This window comes from Cygnus atratus, chromosome 4 (assembly GCF_013377495.2).
Source record: "Cygnus atratus isolate AKBS03 ecotype Queensland, Australia chromosome 4, CAtr_DNAZoo_HiC_assembly, whole genome shotgun sequence".
Taxonomy (NCBI): domain Eukaryota; kingdom Metazoa; phylum Chordata; class Aves; order Anseriformes; family Anatidae; genus Cygnus; species Cygnus atratus.
In genome coordinates, this window is record NC_066365.1 from 6,331,644 (window position 1) to 6,350,735 (window position 19,092).

At 38.0% G+C, this 19,092-nt stretch overlaps 2 protein-coding genes across 3 annotated transcripts in view; both read left to right on the forward strand.

Moving 5' to 3' along the window:
* The first annotated feature begins 1,361 nt into the window (after positions 1–1,361).
* Positions 1,362–9,371, forward strand: LOC118243962 (radial spoke head protein 6 homolog A-like). The gene is made up of 7 exons (XM_035538614.2): positions 1,362–1,498; positions 1,640–2,013; positions 2,500–2,731; positions 4,378–5,133; positions 6,731–6,875; positions 7,674–7,791; positions 8,950–9,371. Exons 1-7 carry the CDS (start codon positions 1,460–1,462, stop codon positions 9,173–9,175), a joined length of 1,890 nt encoding a protein of 629 aa, XP_035394507.1. The 5' UTR covers positions 1,362–1,459; the 3' UTR covers positions 9,176–9,371.
* A 200-nt stretch (positions 9,372–9,571) lies between these two features.
* Positions 9,572–19,092, forward strand: part of CENPE (centromere protein E) — a 35,970-nt gene continuing 26,449 nt past the window's right edge. For both annotated transcript variants that reach the window (XM_035541480.2, XM_050710546.1), the window contains exons 1-14: positions 9,572–9,918; positions 10,018–10,109; positions 10,951–11,040; positions 11,119–11,237; positions 12,723–12,842; positions 13,738–13,819; positions 14,027–14,094; positions 14,184–14,255; positions 14,943–14,994; positions 15,824–15,911; positions 16,100–16,226; positions 16,706–16,825; positions 18,243–18,401; positions 18,803–18,947. In XM_035541480.2, coding sequence (XP_035397373.1) covers positions 9,863–9,918; positions 10,018–10,109; positions 10,951–11,040; positions 11,119–11,237; positions 12,723–12,842; positions 13,738–13,819; positions 14,027–14,094; positions 14,184–14,255; positions 14,943–14,994; positions 15,824–15,911; positions 16,100–16,226; positions 16,706–16,825; positions 18,243–18,401; positions 18,803–18,947 — 1,390 coding nt within the window. In that variant the 5' untranslated portion in view covers positions 9,572–9,862. The remainder of the gene's footprint in view (positions 9,919–10,017; positions 10,110–10,950; positions 11,041–11,118; positions 11,238–12,722; positions 12,843–13,737; positions 13,820–14,026; positions 14,095–14,183; positions 14,256–14,942; positions 14,995–15,823; positions 15,912–16,099; positions 16,227–16,705; positions 16,826–18,242; positions 18,402–18,802; positions 18,948–19,092) is intronic.

Below are 19,092 nucleotides of genomic sequence, written 5' to 3' on the forward strand. Positions count from 1 at the left end.
TTGTAGATTTAATAATCTATATAATAGTAAAGGCAGAGAGTAACACTATGGCAAAATACACATGCTCTTAATTTTCTCTTTCTTTGCTAATAGAGATTTAAAGATAAAGCACTTGGCCTTTCTTGAGCAGGTGCCTCACAAAACATTACACAAATAATGATAATTTTATACATTTTATAGAAATTAATTACTAAACAACAAATCAAGGTTTTCCTCCAAATAAGAATTACGGATAGCAAATAAAAAGTAATTCACAAGTACTGTAGCGCCCTCTGCAGTTGATGTGTAAGCTCTGCAAATAACATCTGCAAAATTGCGACCTTCGGCACACTCCTTGCAAATACCAGGAAGTCAAAACCTCTTCATGTTGAAACTCAGCACAATTAACATTTTCATGATATTACCTTACTTTTTGGCATCACAGGGACGTTGTACAGGAACTTTTAAATTCTTCTTCTAAATGCCTTGCCTATGAAAGGATGTGGAAAGCTGTTTTGTTGTTGCTGCTGTTCAAAGTCAGATTCCTCAGTGGTACTTCTGGCATTCACTCTCTTGGAACTGCAAAGCAATTTGCAATGCCTCATCAGAATTATTTTTTTCTGGTTACTTCTAAGAAGTATCCAAAATAAGCTGTATTTATAAAAAATTATGTTAATTCATCCATTGATCACAGATTAAGAATATTTTACCGTTCAAACAGCTGCGCTATTTTGTTTTACAACGTTAACAGGGCATTTTGCAGAGATGCGTACAGCTGCAATTTCTTCACTCGGGTACCCTGGCATGGTATTATTTTTCATGTCGAATTTTTAGAAAACGTTTGACACTTACTCTTGGGACGGCCAGCTTTAGACGTTTGTTTAAATGTGCTTACCTAAAGGCTTAAGAAAAAAACAACTACTTGTTTTATAGCCTCCTTGTTGAATACTAGGTACATGTTTAGTCGACTAGTAAGAGTTCTTTACTGACTTGGTCATAAGCAATTAAGATGATGTGAGGTTGATCATAAGCAACGAAGGACATGATTTACATGAGAAACTTTTTGACATACAATGAAGGTTTTAAACTTTAACATAACTTCAACCAGCTGTTGTAGTTGGTAGTGCTGTAGCACAACACCTGATGGAACTGCAAAAGCATGCCCCACTGTGCTACCACATTTCTGTCAAGCAAATCTTGAGTAACTACAAAGTCAGCAGGTTCTTCCCTTGTAACACTGAAACTCGTCCTTAGCGTTTTAACATTTGATTACTGGTGGGAAGCCGGGACGCCCCGAACGCTGCCCCCTTCGGAGCCCACCTGTAATGGCTGACTCCAAACGCCCGCGGGGCGCGGCGGCAAATGGCGGCGGGTGTCCGGCCCCTCCTCAGCACCGCCGCCGGGCACACCTCTTCCGGGCCCCGCGCCTCTAGCAACGGCGGCCGACTCTTTCGGTCTCTCGGAGGAGTCGGGGTCTGGGATGTCAGAAGCGGGTGCAGGTTCCCGGGAACACCAGGAGGTAGGGTTGGGGGCTGATCAGCCCCAAGAGCTAGAAAGGGGGGTCTCTCAGCAGCAGGTACCCTACTGAGACCCCTACTGACGAGAAAGTGTCGGTCAGGCACCCTATAAATTACTGACCGTGACTCAATATCATCCATAGGAGATGGAACAAGCCTCTAATGAGCACCAGGTACCGGAAATAAGCTTCAGCCAGAGATATGCGGAGGGACAGGACTCTCACCAGGCGCAGGAGGCAAGCCAAAGCATGAATCAGTCCAAAGCGCTGGGATTTGACCTTTACCAAACACAGGAACCAAGAAGTGCCTATCAGACATATGGAGTAGGACAAGAGCATTACCAAGCCTATGAAGATGGGCATGGCCCCTATCAACCACATGAACCCGGTTATGGGCTCTATCAGCCAGGATACAGCCCATATGATGATCAAATACCAGATCCCGAAGCCCGAATGCTGGCAATTCAGAATGCAAAAGCCTACTTGCTGACGAGCAGCACAACATCTGGCCTGAACTTGTAAGTCTGCAAAAGAGACAAGAGTGAAAGGGGTAGGAAGTATTAGTGGAGATGAAAGTAGTGGTGAAAGGGTAAAGGGTTATGCTATCAGGGATAGCGGAGTATAGAAAAGCAGAACATGTTATAAATGCAGTATTTAATCACTATGCTATAATTGTGTGTCTGGCCCCTTTCAATCAAAATTCCAAAGGGAATTTATGGTGTTCAAAGAGACTTCGATTAGATTAAGGCCAGATTTGAATTCTGCTTTAGCTCCTTGGTCAGATATGGGATAAACGAAAAATGGAAGATGAGGCTACTCTTAAGTATGTTACAAAGAGGCTAGTTTTAAATCTAATTTCCCAAAATGCTGCATGATCCCTTTTCATCTAACCGTTCCAATTTCTCTGAAGCCCAGGTGATTAGCTTGTACTTTTGATATTAAAAACAATATTCTAAGACTTCTGTAATAGTAGGTCAATAATAATACTTATATTTATATGACAGATATGATCATCTTGCTAATACGCTAACAAAGATCCTGGATGAACAGCCCACAAATGCGGTAGACATAATTGAGAATATCAGCAAGGATGTGAAGTGGGCTCAATTTCAGAAAAAAATGGATACTCTTCGAGATGAACCTGCAATGCTTCCAACATTTGAATCTGCAGAAAGGCATAAAACTTTGTTCCTCAAGGCATATGAAGAAGGAGATGAAGAACTAGAAGAAAAGATAGTGAGTTATTATCAGGCAACAATAGATATCAAATATACTGGAGAGATGGGTGGCAGGTGGCAGGAAGGCAAAAGACAAAAGGTGGAAGTTGTGGTCTCCTTCATAATATGGCCTCTCATAATTGCATGAAATGATTAACAGCCACAGTAGCATGTACCCTCTTCACAGTTAAGTTTGTCCTGTGTCAAGTTGTGAAGAAAACACAGCTGGTTACTTAGTTTGGAATTTAGTTGCTGCAGTATATCTAGTATCCTGAGCTTTTAAAAGCATAGATGTTCTGGAGATAATAAATAGAAAGGAAAGCGTACAGTATCTCTCATACGCTCGTTCAACCTGGAATATTCCACCCAAATTCTTTTCTTTATCTAAACCTGATATTTCTTTACCTAAAGTAACCATAATTCTGGATACTTCTTTCAGAATATTATGCACAGTTGCTACTGTAAAATAGAGAATTTTGTGTGCCTTCCAGCTCCAGCTGCAGTTCCAGTCCTTCCTTCTCCAACTAGAAAAAAAAATATATAGTTACAAGAAGAAAAAACTATTAGAATCAAAAAGCCACTTCATTAAACAGGGAAATTTTCAGTATTTAGTTGGTTATATATGGAAGTATTTGTACTCAAAGAAAAATTAAGAGAATTCTTGTAAAAACTAAGGGAAAAAAAAAGATAATAAGACATTGATTTTCATGTGAAGTTACCAGGATATATTCAAATGAATTGCCATCATAGAATAAAAATCCTAACAATAGAAAATACATTATTGCATCTTTTCCATAGCCTATTATTAATTTTACAGTAACAGTATACAGTATGTAATGGTAGAAAATGGACAACAGTGGGGAGTTTCAGAAAGGAATTTTTCATACTTGTATCTACCTTGCTTTGACATAATAAACCTGGAAGATCTAGGGATATTCCATGTGAAACCAGCACTACTTCTTCCAAATTCCCTACCCTGTTGTGCGCAACTTAGTATGTTTTAATCACCTACACCCATGAAATGAGAGACTGGCCATAAAGCAAATGGAAACACTTAATAAAATCCTCATTATCAGCATTGTTCTGCCCCTCTTGAATCCAGCTGGGGTGTTACTACTCACTTCAGTAAGAGTAGGGGACAATATTTCATACTAACTGTAACAGATTCCATCTTAAATAATGAAGGGAGCTTTATGCCAAAGTATCCAAAAGAACAACATTCATTCCAGAGAAATATTGTTGCCCTGGTGTCTAAATGTATAAAATATGTTTCTGCTTTCCCCACATGCATCTGACACAAACACAAGGCAACACAGCAGCATTCTTTGCAGGCATCAAGGCCTCTTATACAGAAAACCTGCGCTAGCACTGTGTAGATCCCTTGTGAGAATTCTTTCTGTACTTTGCAATAATTAAAAGTGAATTTGAAAATTGAGATCTTGTATTCTAAAAGCTGCACTTCGTCTGTGTTCTCTTCTTTATCCTTACAATGTCATTTTTAATTTTTCTAAATGATAGTGGAAGATGTAAATGAATGTCAGCAGAGCTTTTTGAGAGTGTGCACTATAGGAAAGCGAAGTATGACTTTCAGTAGATAAATTGTTCAATCTTTCAAATAGATAATTTTATTATTACTCAGCTCTATCTCATGATTTTCTTTACTAGGGAGAGACTCCTCTACCTAACGTGATGGAAACAGCCTTTTATTTTGAACAGGCTGGAATTGGCTTGAGCAAAGATGAATACTATCACATATTTCTTGCCCTTAAAAAACTAATTAGTGCTCAGCCAATCCAGACATGTCGCTTCTGGGGCAAAATTTTGGGCCTGGAGATGAACTATATTATAGCTGAAGTACAATTCCAGGAGGGAGCAGAGGAGGAGGAAACAGAAGAGGAAGAAGTTACTGATGAAGGAGAGAAAAGGATGGGTGAAGTCGAAGATGAAGATGAGGAGAAAGAAAAAGAAGATGAACCACCAAAGTCTACCTATAAGCCCCCACCTGTCATCCCAAAAGAAGAAAATGGAACTGGGGCTAATAAATATGTCTACTTTGTTTGCAATGAGCCTGGCAAACCCTGGGTGAAGTTGCCTCCAGTGACACCAGCACAGATTGTCTGTGCCAGGAAAATCAAGAAGTTCTTCACTGGTAGGCTGGATGCTCCTGTTGTGAGCTTCCCTCCTTTCCCTGGAACTGAGGCCAACTACCTGCGTGCACAGATAGCTCGGATCTCAGCAGGAACCCACGTCTGTCCCATTGGATTTTACCGGTTTGCGGAGGAAGAAGGAGATGAAGATGAGGAAGGGGGAGGAGGAAGAGATACATATGAAGAAAACCCTGATTTTCAGCCTCTTTCTGTGGCTGAAATGGTGGAGTCTCTCTCCACGTGGGTACACTATGTACCGAGTATTTTAAAGCAGGTATGTTCTCACATAGGTCACATTGACCTCAGATACCATTCTCGCTGTAGTACTAGTAGTGCTTCAGAATGTAAATGAAGCTCCTCACCGACTCATTTGAACTATTCACCAGAAATAGTACTGGACTGAAAAGATTTTCTACAGAAAATGTATTAGATACATTATATAATATATAAATGTGTTGCATATATTTAAATATTAGAAGGTTCCTAAATATACATATGTTTCATGATTTTTTCAGTCTTCAGGTGCAAACCTATCTTTAGATAACCATGTAGGGTTAGACCTTGATAGATAATTATTTCTGGCAGTCTTCTATATTGGGTTACCTCTCTTGAAATCCTCACTTGACAAAAATGTTTTTAATTCTGTTTTCTTGGATAGGATGCTAAATTTCAGATAGCTTATGATTGTATGCTAAACAAAACTTGTTTGGTGTTTTCTTCTGGTTTACCTTCTGTTGCTTGCTTTCTGCTGTGAAACATGCAAACAAAAAAGCTTAAAAACTTAAAACCAAAACATTGTAAATAAAATTGTAGCATAAAATATTTGTTATATCAGGTTAGTGCTGGAAAGAGGTTTTACTAATGCAGTCATCTTTCCTGGATACCAACTTAAGAATGGTAGTGTAAAATAACAGCAAGTGCTAGGAAATAAAGTTTAATTTTATTACCAGCAAAGCAATAGTTCTAAAAATGAAATCTATTATCATTAGAATTTTAAGAACATTTTGTAATGTTCTTCTGACTGGTAGCTAAAAAATAAGGCAGACTTTAAAAGGAATTCTGTAAGAGTCTGTAAGTCTTTAAAAGTCTGTAAGTGTTCATCTCTTAGCTTGCAATAACTGGTAATCTAGCAAGGATACAAACCCAACAGGCAAGGATTGAACTAAATTCTTATCTTCTGGAGCTTCTGTTCACTGTGAACATAATTTGGCATAAAAACACATGGGATGCTGTGGTCTTTCTTGTGCCTTCTGTGTTCTGTAATTGTTGAACTGAAATACAGAGTACAAGGTAAGACTTTGCACACGCATTTCAAAAGCTTGTTTAGACTTGCGCCCAGGTGCACAGGGACAGGATGTTCTGTCTGTCTTCTGTGCATATTCACAGCCTGTGCCTGACAAGGAAGAGACAGATAATGCCAGCATGTTTGTGACCAATAAAGGCCAGCAACAAGTTACTATCTCTTCGCAAGATGAATATTGAAATAAATGTTTGCTTAATGATACAATCCCAGTCAATAAGTATAGGATTTTTGTCTTTTTGATGAAGTCCAGCGTCTATCATCAGCATGGATTGATTGTACTTAAAAGAACTGAAAACTACAAAATAGCTGAAAGCTGATCAGAGAGCTATGAGGTCATTCTGCAATAATAAGCAGGGATAAGGAATGAATGAGGGATAAAGAGAGCACTCTGCCAAGAGGATACATACAGCTCTCTGTCAACAACATACCAATTATGGAATATATATTTTTTTTCTTTTCCCCCCCACTTGCGCTTGTGTGTGCACGTGCCTGAACCAATTGTTTTAACTGGCTTGCATTCTTTCATTGATTGTTGCATGTATTTATTATTTTCCCTTACTGATTATAGGGTCGTTGTGTTTGGATTAACTCTTTACAAAAATCAGAGGAGGAAGAAGAAGAAGGTGAAGAGGAGGAGGAGAAAGATGAGGAGCCAGATGAACTACAGCAAGAAATAGGACCTCCCCTTCTCACTCCACTCTCTGAAGATGAAGGTACTCCTCATAGAATACAGTTTTTGTTAGAGCCACTGGGAATATTGGTGTTTAGATAGAAAATATTTGAAGTTATAGGCCTCTGATGCTTCACAGAACAATGTAGTTTGCCGTTGTAGGGTAACCACATTCTTTTACAAAATTAATCAAATGTGAAATGGTTAACAGAATTGACCTTAAAACTGAAATGATTGGGTTTACTAGTTAACAATCCTGCTGAGAATAAAGGGAAAAAATATTCAGATATGTCAAGCTACTGGAAGTTCCAGACAGCTCACACCTGAAATACATTCAGCTATTTTTCCATCACCTTTATAGACAGAAGAAAAGCGTGCACACAAAAATAAATATATGTTCACACATGCATAGATATACAAATAAGAATTTATATCCTCTAGCATATTACTGCAGCAAATCATAGAGATATGGAAACCTAAATATTAGATTGTAGCCATAGCAAATTATTTTTCAACGCCCCATTCTTTGATCAGGGTGAAATACGTATGTAATTTATCCCTCAGTGATAAAAAATCCTTGACAAAAGAAACAGCAGTGAGTACTACTGCATTTCAAGAACATGATCCTTTCTGTTGGCATCCATGTGATACCTACCCCTGCATCTAAACCACCTGTCTGAACACAATGTCTACATTTGTTGCTTGTGACTTAGTTCTTCTAACATGCATCTTAATATAACCATTGCCTGAGTTCTGTGAAAGCCTTGTAGCTCGGTCTTAAATATTTTGTAGTGGCTTGTAAGTCAATTTATTCATATAGTGTGTGTTTGGCTGCCTGCAGGAATTCAAAACATCCCTGCTTGGACAGCTCAGCCTTCTACAAACCTGATCCCTCAATATGCTGTTGCAATCCTTCAGTCTAACCGATGGCCTGGAGCATATGCCTTTGCATCTGGCATGTGAGTAGCCAGTTGACATGGTTACAACACAGACTATATGCTGAACACATACATGCCCGATGAAGTCAAATTTGGTTTATTATTAATTTATTGACTGAATTATAACTATTCCTGAGACTGATAGAGAAAGCCACTTAAGTGTGCACAGCATCAGTATGTGTTCAAGACTGAAAATGAAGAATCTTTGGAAATGCTAGCATAAAACTGATGCATGTAAATGTCCAGTTAGTGTTTGGCCACAGTCCTGGATTTAAAACCTGTATTCTTGAGTCTGTGGTGCTTTCTACAAATTAGCTTAATTCTTTTGTTCTAATTTTCAGTTGTTTCTATTAGACACAGTACAGTCACTACCACTAGAAGCTTTAAATGAGCACTGGAGTTGGTTTCAGAAATGGCTCTATGTTACTAATGTAAAGTTGGAGTCATATAGCAATATCACACAGTGACAGAGTGTAGCATTCATCATTTTAGCACTTGGGGATTTTTAAGTGGAAGGTATACAATCATAGAATGGTTTGGGTTAGAAGGGACCTAAAGATCATCCAGTTCCAACCCCACTGCCATAGGCATGGACACCTCCCACTAGACCAGGTTGCCCAGGTAGACCAGCCTGGCCTTGAACAGTTCCAGAAATGGGGCATCTACAGCTTCTGTGGACACCCTGTTCTGGTGCCTCACCACCCTCAAAGAATTTCTTCCTCATATCTAATCTGTATCTACCCTCTTTCCAGTTTAAAAGCATTACCCCTTATCCTATTGCTACATGCCCTTATAAAAAGTCTCTCCTCATCTTTGTTTTAAGACCCCTTTAAGTACTGAAAAGCTTCAATGAGGTTTCCTTGGAGCCTTCTCTTCCACAGGCTGAACATCCACAGCTCTCTCAGCCTGTCTTCACAGGAGAGGTGCTCCAGCCCTCTGATCATCTTCATGGCCCTCCTCTGGACCTACACTAACAGCTCCACATCCTTCTTGTGCTGGGGGCCCCAGAGCTGGATGCAGTGAATCCAACAGTTAGAAAGAGATGTGTTCGTTTAAACGTGTTATAGGGAGCTTGCGCTCTATTTGCACAGCAGAGTAAGGAACCCTGAGAGTATCTGCACTGATATTTTGTTGCAGGGAGATTGTGTGAACTTTTCACCATTATTTTTTTTTTCTCAGGAAATTTAATAATATCTACTTTGGCTGGGGTCACAAGTACAGTCCAGAAAACCATACACCTGCACTGCCTGGGACAGTGCAAAAAGAATACCCTGATGGGCCAGAGATCACCGAGGCCACGGACCCAGCAGTGGAAGAGGAGCTGGCTTTCAAGGCTGCAAAGGAGAAAGCCTTAGCTGCAGCTGAGAAGAAGAAGAACCGGAGGGTGATGAAGAGGAAGACATGATTAAAATATAGGAAACAAGAATACTTAAAAAGGTTAAATATTTATAGGGTTTTAATAAATAGATCGTAAATGAGTTGATCTTAAATGTAAGCGGGAGATACTTATTTTGAGGGTTTCTGTAGGCTCCTTGGAGCTGCCTCTCCCAAAAAGATGAATAGTATTTTAATAAATAGATCGTAAACAAGTTCATCTTAAATGTGAGTTGAAGATGCCTTATTTTGGGGGTTTCTGTAGGCTCCTTAGAGCTGCCTCTCTCCCTGCAGTGCCACAAAGCCCCCTTGGCTTCCACGGGAAAGCAGCACCGTGAGCCTTTTCCAGGCGAAAAGGGAGACTGCCTGCCTCTGATTCCTCAAGTAACGTAGCTGTGAGCTGAACAGCTTCGAGATACTTCTCTAACCGGCGCTTCAAAACCGATATAAACCGTATAAACGCGACAGAAAGGGGGCTAACACCGGCCCCATCCGTGTGGACAGGCATTTTGCGCCCGCTCCCTCACGGCTCTCTGAGTCACCGCCCCCACGGGCGCCATTCTCCCCCCGTCAGCGAGTGGTGCGCTCCGCCGCGGCGCGGGCCAATAGGAAGCGGCCTCGGGCCAAGTTCAAACTCCGGCGGCGGTTGGGGCCGGGCTGCGTGACCGGGGGCGAGGGGGAGCGCCCGGCACCTGAGGGGCGCCTGAAGGCCGCGGGGATGGCGGAGGAAGGGGCCGTCACCGTCTGCGTGCGGCTGCGACCGCTCATTGCCAGGTGAGGGCGAGGCTCTGTGAGGGGAAGGGGGGCGGTAGACCCGCGGCATGGGGGTGCGGGTCGGAGCTAATGAGGATAACGGGGTGTTTTGCCTTGTAGGGAAAGCGCTCTGGAGGATAAAGCGTCGCTTTACTGGAGGAGTGAGAATAATACGATTTCGGAAGTGAATGGCACCAAAGTGTTCAGTTACGGTAAGTATGTGGAAATAAGCAGCTTGGAGTTTACATGGGCCTTCGTTACTGTACAACTTGAATGCATACTAACACTGGTTACCATAGCTTTTGCAACATCATAGTTCTCTTTTTTTTTTTTTTTTTCCCCAGTCTCATAATTCTTCAGATATTCCATTAAGGCATACGGTGTTTTTGTTGTAGTGCAGACCAGGAACTCACCTTTTGAAGTCAACTTCCTGCTATAAGTTACTTTTCCTGTGCTGGTCTGCACTGCAAAGTGTTTTTGGAGCACAGGAGCTGGGTTCCGTTTATATGGAAGTAAGGTGGAAGATGCCCTCTGTAGCGTACTCACATTTCAGTTACAAATGGCTATGGTTAGCCCAGAGCATTGGGGTAACGTGAATGTGAGATCCTGTAGCTCTTTTACTTTAAGCATCTTCCTACTGATCCGCTGTACTCACCTCCAAACACAATTTTTCCAAAGTGTACAGATGAACATGTCCCAAGCTACAGCTTTAAGAAGTTGCCTGTCTTGTCAAGCTTACAGTCCTGATACGTAAATTAGCCTTAACCATTTTTAGGGTGAAATGGGATGACTGATTAACTGCGTCTGTCATTCTTAGTTTCTTTGATTCTCTGTTGTCTTTGCATCATAACTCTTTTGGTTTTGAGTTTAATCTTTTGTTCCTTAAGTCTGGCACAGTAGTGACACAATTGTGTTTTATGTTTAAATTATCCTATAAAGACTCTGTCCATGATACAACAATTGGAGTCAGCGTTGCTGAATGAGATGACAGCTTGTTTTTACTTTGCAGTGCAAAGTCCTTACGTGCTTTATTTCTTATTTATTTTTTTTAAGATCGTGTCTTTCACTCAAATGACAACACACAGCAATTATACGAAGGTGTAGCTGTTCCAATTATACAGTCAGCCGTGCAAGGTTACAACGGTAGGTTTTACAATTGTGTTTTAATCCTATTTGTAATGTAATTTAGAAATAATCAGTAAAACTTAATCATCTTCCTAGGCACAATCTTTGCATATGGACAGACTGCCTCAGGGAAGACGTACACAATGATGGGAAATGAAGATTCTGTGGGCATTATCCCTAACGCAATTCAACATGTCTTCAAAATTATTTGTGAGGTGAGTAACTCCGTGAAATTGAAGTGACTGAAAGGACTAGCAATATTTTTGAATGTTACAGGAAAAATAATTTTAGCATTAAGGAGTTTATGAAGAAAATAAACAGTTTATATTGGAGGATAAGTTGCACTCACTTTGCTAAGCTTGCAGAGATGTGGTTGGTTTTAAAAAATAAAAAAATGTGGAATACTTGGAATCAAATCAGTAACAAAACAGTTGTTTTTAAACTTGCAAATATATTACATTTGAATTACAAGCTTAGGTAAAGTGATGTGAAGCTTTGTCCTTTATTCTTCTATTTTCAAACTTAGCTTCAAAATATTAACTATATTAAAGACTTTTTTTTGAAGTGGGAAGAATATTGAACTGAATTTACTTACTTCAGGCTTTCAAAAGAATCATAAGCCAGATTGGTCAATGCTAATAGTTCCAGAGTCGTCTGGGAATCTAGGTATAACATGGTCCAGAACCATACTAGAAAGGATTCCCTGGGTCTGCACCCAGGACATAGGACACTGGCTGTCTAAGCATAGGACACTGAAGCCCTCTGTGCTGGGGAATGGAATAGCAGATTGATGTGAGCATAGCAGGAGCAGTATGTAAGGAACTGACTTCAGGTTACAAAACTGCTCCTTATGGTTTTTTGGTAATTTGAGTCCACTAGAGACGGCTGTCATTAACCCTTGGCTTTGAATGTACAACCCTGTTGGTTCTTCTGAGAAAGAGAAGTGGCTGTGATATGTCTGGTTCTTGTCCAGCTGTCATCTGTATGGACATGCATGAGATCCAGCTGGATTGATATCGCATAGCATATCATCAGATAACCAAATATGTATCATGTCCTCATTGTTAAGTTGGGAAGGCTTCCGTGCAACTCGTTGCACCACCCCCGGGGCCCAAATCCTGTTACGTGATAGGAAGTAAGGAGAAAGTACAAACTGAAACATTATTTGCAGAGTATTTGCTTCTGCTTGGAGGATTTCGGGTTACCAATATTGGTTATGCGAAATGATCACTGCTGCTTTGAGGTGCAGAATACCTTAGGGTGTACAAAAGTAACTAAAGCCATGTAATTAAAAAAAAAAGTAACTAAATTTTCTGTGGTGCTGTAGTCTAGTGTGTGGCCTTTCCTAGCAAAGTAGATCCAAGTAAGAAGAGAGAGAAGTCAAGCTACACCGAGAAGAGAATTAAATATGGAAAGGGGAGTTGAGTTGACCTATTGTCACACTTCTGTAGACCAATTAATTTGCTTTTATGACTTAATAAACGTGATACACCGTTAATGCAGCAGGAAGGAGATGGAATAGAAGGAAATGCATCTGTATTTGTAGACGTTCACATGCAAAAGAGATGCGGGAAGGAAGTCTGTGGAATGATATCCAAGCATATAGCTTTGAGTTCAGAATACTTTAATTAAAAGGTGTTCATTGTTTAGTCTGATCTAATTTTCTTAATATTATTTTTATTTCCTCCTGTGATCATTAGATTCCAGATAGAGAATTCTTGTTAAGAGTTTCCTACATGGAAATCTACAATGAAACCATTACAGATTTGCTTTGTGATATCAGGAAGAAGAAGCCTCTAGGAATTCGTGAGGATGTTAATGTAAGTGGATATTATGTTAATGTAAGAAGACGTAACAATTTTATCTGCTTGAGGGAAAAAAAAGCTTTGAGGCATCTAGTTGAAAACATTTCCATATCAAACTGTAATTGTTATATTCAAAGATAGCAGAAAGGCACTTCATGTAATAGAATAGCAACAGTGAAGCTGGGCTTGCTGTTGCTGACTTATCTTTATAAATGTTTATAAAATGTAGACTTCATCCTTGAAGTTTTCCAAGAGAGTGTATTTTATTTAACTAAAACAGTGAATACTTGGGAGTCTTCTAGCTAATGGAACTACAAATATGGTATTGATTCCCTAGCTCACTGTGTTAGAAGTCTTCAAAAGATAGAAAGATGCTATTAAACCAACTCTGTATATCATCTACAAAGTGGATACAATTTTCTTCTACTGTAATCACAGAAAAGTTATCAGACTAGTACTATCCAGTAAGATAATCTGTAGGGAAAAATAAAGTAATGCCATCCTTATTTTCTTGATATCAAGCTTTGTGACGAACTGTTTTTATTTTTTTATTTTTTTAAATTATTTTGATCAGTGCTTTTAGAATCTGGGAAGGCTTATTAGCTCTATGATTATGGCCTGATAACACTTGCAGATATATCTTTCTGGACCTTTTCTGAGGGAATCTCCCTTACCAATTTAATTTTTAGGATGGTTGCCAGATCTCTGTTTTTTGTCTTTTTAGGTTATAGTACTGTTATAGGTCTAAATTTTCTTCATCGTTTTTTTTCCAGAGGCAAATTAAAGCAAAAATACATTCAACTAATCTTGCTTCCTTTTAAAAGTACAGTAATAATTCTTGGTAATGTTAATGTATTCAAGTGAATTTTAAATTTCAGTAAGTTATTTATTACTGCTTTTTACCTTTAAGAGAAATACATATGTAGAAGACCTGATTGAAGAGGTGGTTGTTTCCCCACAACAAGTTATGGAATGGATCAGGAAAGGAGAAAGTAAGTTGTTTAACCAATGTCAGCTGATATTTTAGAAAAGTATTGAATTGTATACGTCTAGAGTCATGGGTGTCTTTGAGATTATATTCAGAAATTGCTGTTTGCGAGTTTAAAAGCTGTCCTTGTCTTTTATCTCCAGTTTATTGGGTTGTATTTCTACATGTGTATTTCAGAAACAGAAGTATTTCTAATACTCTTTTTTGACAGAAAATCGCCATTATGGGGAAACAAAAATGAATGAACACAGCAGCCGTTCTCACACTATCTTCAGAATGGTAAAAGCCTTTTCCTATGAGAAGGTTGTTTTGTTTTGTTTTGTTATTTTTTTTGAGTGACAAAAGCTTATTGTGCCTGCTTCTTCTAGATAATTGAAAGCAGAGAACGAAGTGACCTTGCAAATGCAAACTGCGATGGAGCAGTGATGGTGTCCCACTTGGTAAGAAGTACTCTAAGAAGTTAAGTAGGCATTTAAGCAGGGAGTTTACTGTTACAGCTTGCCTGTGAGAAAAATGTTATAATGACATTGCAAGCACGTTTTGTTGTTAATTTCTATCAGATGCTTCTTAGACATAAATCATGCTTCTGATCATCTGTATAGAGGGAGACTCCTGGGGCGTTATCTGGAGGATATCCTCCCAGCAGAGGGAATTTTGATGTGGTTAGAGTTCCTAGACAATACATGCTGGACTGGGGAGTGTGATGTCCTCCCCAGGAGCGTAAGGGACTATTGTCAGTGTGTGTCCCCATTTTTGTTAAACATAGCTTACCTTCTGAGTGTTCCTGATCACTGACAAACCTAGTGAAATAATTCTGAAGTAGCTAACATTAAGGCTTCTATTAATAGAGTTTCTATTAATAGAAATTCTATATAGAAATTCTATTATATTAATAGAGTTCCTATGATCTTATTTCATATCCTTAGGCACTTTGAAATTATTTTTTGAAGTATTGTGGAGTTATGTATTACTTCCAGTAATGAGAGACCACTTGTTTGTTTTTTTCCCTATTTTTTTTTTCCTAAGCATAGCTACAGTTTATGAAGTTCTTAGCACAGATTTAGAATTAAGAGGATCTAAAATTAAATTACCCCCAGAACTAATCTGTGAAATGTTTAATTTTGCAGAACTTGGTAGATCTGGCAGGCAGTGAAAGAGCTAGTCAAACAGGATCTGAAGGTGAGTGTTAAATGAAGTTCTCCTCATGACCATTTCTGTTAATTAAGGTTTAACGAGAGGCTATGATGGAAAGGAAGCTACTATCCATGTGATGTTGTTATTTATAAGTAATGTATTTTCCACTTGGTAGGGCAGGATCTGCTCAAGAAAATAACAGAAAAGTTATAAAGTGCAGACAATTGTGTAGTTGTATGGCTTTTCTAGAGTAGCAGGTCCAGCAAAAGTTGTAGGCTGTACTAATATAATGAAGATGAATAGTCTGTAGTAAAGAAATCATTAGAAGCTCATACGGACTGTTGTATACATATAAAGCTGAAGAGTAAGTAGGTAGCTCACTGTGTTAACAATCAAGCTTAGTTAAAATGACAGCATGAAGAACAAAAATGCCTTTATTTAGAAAAAAAGAAAAAAAAAAAGGTAATCTGAGAATAACACATGTTAATATCCTGTCTTAAAAGGTGTAACTACCCTGAAAGTTGAATCTAAGGCTGGTTTGGTACACTTAGATTCTATTAAATTTTTTTTGCAAATGCCAATATTAATTACATGTCTAAATATGAAATAAACTTTGTAAACAAAATTCACATTCCTCTGGCCCTGACTACCTACTAAGTGAAGATTATTAATGCTCATTTGTGATAGACTTTGATTCATTTTGGTTATTCTAAAAGATTTGATATTGAGTGCTGATGTGTCACAGTGCATTTTGGTACTTGAGATTTAACTCTGGACAATCCATCTGAGCATAACATAACACAACACCTTGACATGTTAAAAATGTATCTAAATGTTGTTTTATTCAAGAAAAAAAATACTGTGTAATACCTAGGTCTCCGACTGAAAGAAGGCTGCAATATAAATCGGAGTTTGTTCATTCTGGGTCAAGTTATCAAAAAGCTTTGTGACGACCCTTCTGGGTAAGTGCCTGTATTGACATACCTCTTTTAGGACAAGTCACTAATAAATTAAGAAGTTAAAACTCTTTATACATAAAATAATATTTTATATAACTCTCCTAAATGTTCTGTCACCTTAAGAAAATACTGTTTTTTCATAGAAAAATGACTTTTTTTTTTATCTGTTTTCTTTCTCATTTTCCCATCAGTTTCATAAATTACAGAGACAGCAAGCTGACTCGAATTCTACAGAACTCTCTTGGAGGAAATGCTAAGACGGTTATTATCTGTACAATTACTCCTGTTTCTTTTGATGAAACACTCAGTACTCTTCAGGTAAAACTTCTTGCCTGTTTTCAAGCATTATTCTGACTCTAGACTTTAATATTGATGGCTTGGGGTGGGGAAAAAAAATGTGATGGACGGGGGTCTTTAGTCACTTCAATCTTCTAAAGGCCCTCTGCACTTGGGACACGAAATGTGTTTATTTTGTACTCTGCATGTTCTCTCAGTCACATTATTGTACTAGGTTGGCTACCTAAAGCTTTTTGGCAGTTAGACAACATTTTAGACAGCTTCTACAAGAAGAGAGGGTAAATGAACTAGTGGTGAACTTTAGGCAGGATTGTCTTCCTTTTGGTGCTCTCTAGATCTTTATATTGAAAAATAATTAGGTGTGGTTTTGCTTAAGCACGTTTTTCTTTCATTCAACTGTTCCCTTAATTCTGTTGGGAAATAAGAGGAAAAAATAAGTCTCTTGATGTATTTGTTCTTTAACTGCTGTTGTCCATGAGAGAACATGGTTGCTCTTCCAGTTTGCCAATACAGCCAAAAGAATGAAGAATACTCCAAAAGTCAATGAAGTACTTAATGATGATGCCCTCCTGAAGAGATGTCGCAAAGAAATTCTGGATTTGAAAAAACAGCTGGAGGAAGTATGTAATAAATATACTAAAATTTATACTTACATGCACACAGGCATATATATATATATATATATATATATATATATATATATATATATATACACACGCACGCACGCACACATACTTTTGTATATTTATAATGGTAGCTATTTGGAAACTGTTTTAAACCAAGACCAGTTAAATCTGGAGGTGTGGGGAAACCTTTTAAGCTGGTAATTGTGGCTTATATTCAGAGAATAGAAATTGAAAACATAAAGTGAAACGTAAAGCAATTGATAATGACCAACATATCTGTGAAAACTAACACTAAATGAGACCAACTGACTGACGAATATTTTTGTAGGTGAGAGAGTTTAAGAAACTTATCATGCCTCACAGTACGCTTCAATAGTGCTACAAATGAAAGCAATAATTAACTGACACTCGATAACTTCTTGTATTACAATTAAAGTTTCCAAGTGGATTATTTCCTCTTTCCTAACTGATGTTCAGCCTAAGCTCTAACTGCATAAGATCAGTGGCAAAGTCTGTCATGTGTAGGTTGAAGATATGTTTTAAAAGTGGATGACTGCAACTTCCCACCAAACAGTGTAGTCTCATTCATCTTTCTCAAAAAAAAAAAAAAAAAACTACGACGTTGATGAGAATCCTGCAAGTGTTGTAAGAGAATGCATCATAATATGTAAAGCACAGGAAAATCGCAACTTCGGACATGACGCATCTTTCAACGATTTAAGTCAAAGCAATATTTGGGGGGGGGCAGGAGGAGTTATAGAAAAATATTAAAGAAAAGATTTGGCTTTAAAAAATTAATTTGAAGTATAGATTTCCACCTAGTGGTATGCTCGTTATAACATAGTACGTAGTCAGGAAAGTAATTCTATAAAGTACAGAAGATGTTATTGGAAAATCATGTGTGTATTTCTCTCTAAATACTTAATTATCGCAAGATCATGATGAAGCTGTCAAATAACTAGTTACTGTAATGCAGTTGCTTTACAACAGAATAAATCATCAGTACCCAAAATTTTGAGACATCGCATGCATTAGAGAAGCATATTGTTATGTGACAATTAAATCATAGCTATGAAAGAGCTTCAGGCTCTGTAGAAAGGTGAACTTAAACTGTTATATTTGAAAGCATGCTTTTTCTATTTCTTAAATTCCTAGAGAAGTTTGGAGCTATATTGTTTTGCTTTTCTAAATACGTAAATATACAGACTTTAAATACTAAGTTTATGGGTAAATTGTGGACTAAATTGTCAGTTGCTTTCTTAAAGATTAAGACTCTTAAGACTCTTAACAACTCTTCCAGACTTAGAAGATTATATATACGTGGTGTCATTTTTAATTACTAATAATTCCTTATCTCTTGTAACAGTAGTTTGTACTCTTTATGTCAGTATGATTAATCTTTTTATGGAAGGTGTCTCTGAAGACTCAAATTCACGCGATGGAAAAAGATCAATTGGCCCAGTTGCTGGAAGAAAAAAATTCTCTTCAAAAAGTGCAGGAGGATAGGATACGAAACTTAACTGAGATGCTGGTGACTTCTGCCTCGTTTTCATCGAAACAGAATATTAAAGTAAGAGCAGATGTTATAGATCTTGTTTGTTAAATCTTACATAGAGTCATTGTGAAAATGAAGAATAAGTTTGAGTTAAGCAGTCCTGAGTCTTCAGTTTTAATATGCCCAGACCAATTGTAAATGTTTGTGTCCAATTTACACACCTTTTTTTTTTTTTTTTTTTTTTAAGGAGTAACTTCTTAAATAATTTCTGAGTGAGCATTCATTCAATGGTGCCTTGCAGTGAACAAGACTTTTGCTTACAAATGATCATGCTGTGGTTCAGTGTTGAAGAAACTGCAAAGCAGATGGTTAGCCTGCAGAACTGTTGTAGCACTAACTTATGCAACATCTACTCTCTACTTAATGCTTTGATTACCATTTTCTGTAAATACTTTTTTTTTTTTTTTTTTTTTAAGGCCAAGAAAAGAAGAAGAGTTACATGGGCTCCTGGTAAAATAAACCAGGAGAATGCGAATTATTTTGAAGACTTTGAAAAAACAACGTTGACTGAAACAAAAAAAATGAAAGTGTCTCTGTCTTCACTACCAGATGGAGAGGATTGTAAGTTTCTTTGTGGGGCGGAAGGGGAACAAGAAAATTCTGCAAGGCAGCTTTGAAATGAAGACCTGAAAATGAGGAATAATCCCTTAATTATAAGTCTAAATTTGTAGATTCAGAAATGCTACTCGCTGTGCTACATCATTGC

Coding starts and splice junctions, on each gene's coding strand:
- LOC118243962 (XM_035538614.2), top strand. CDS start 1,460: ATGTCAGAAGCGGGTGCAGGTTCCCGGGAACACCAGGAG. Junction 2,014..2,499: donor ACAACATCTGGCCTGAACTT/GTAAGTCTGCAA, acceptor TTTATATGACAG/ATATGATCATCTTGCTAATA. Junction 7,792..8,949: donor TATGCCTTTGCATCTGGCAT/GTGAGTAGCCAG, acceptor TTTTTTTCTCAG/GAAATTTAATAATATCTACT.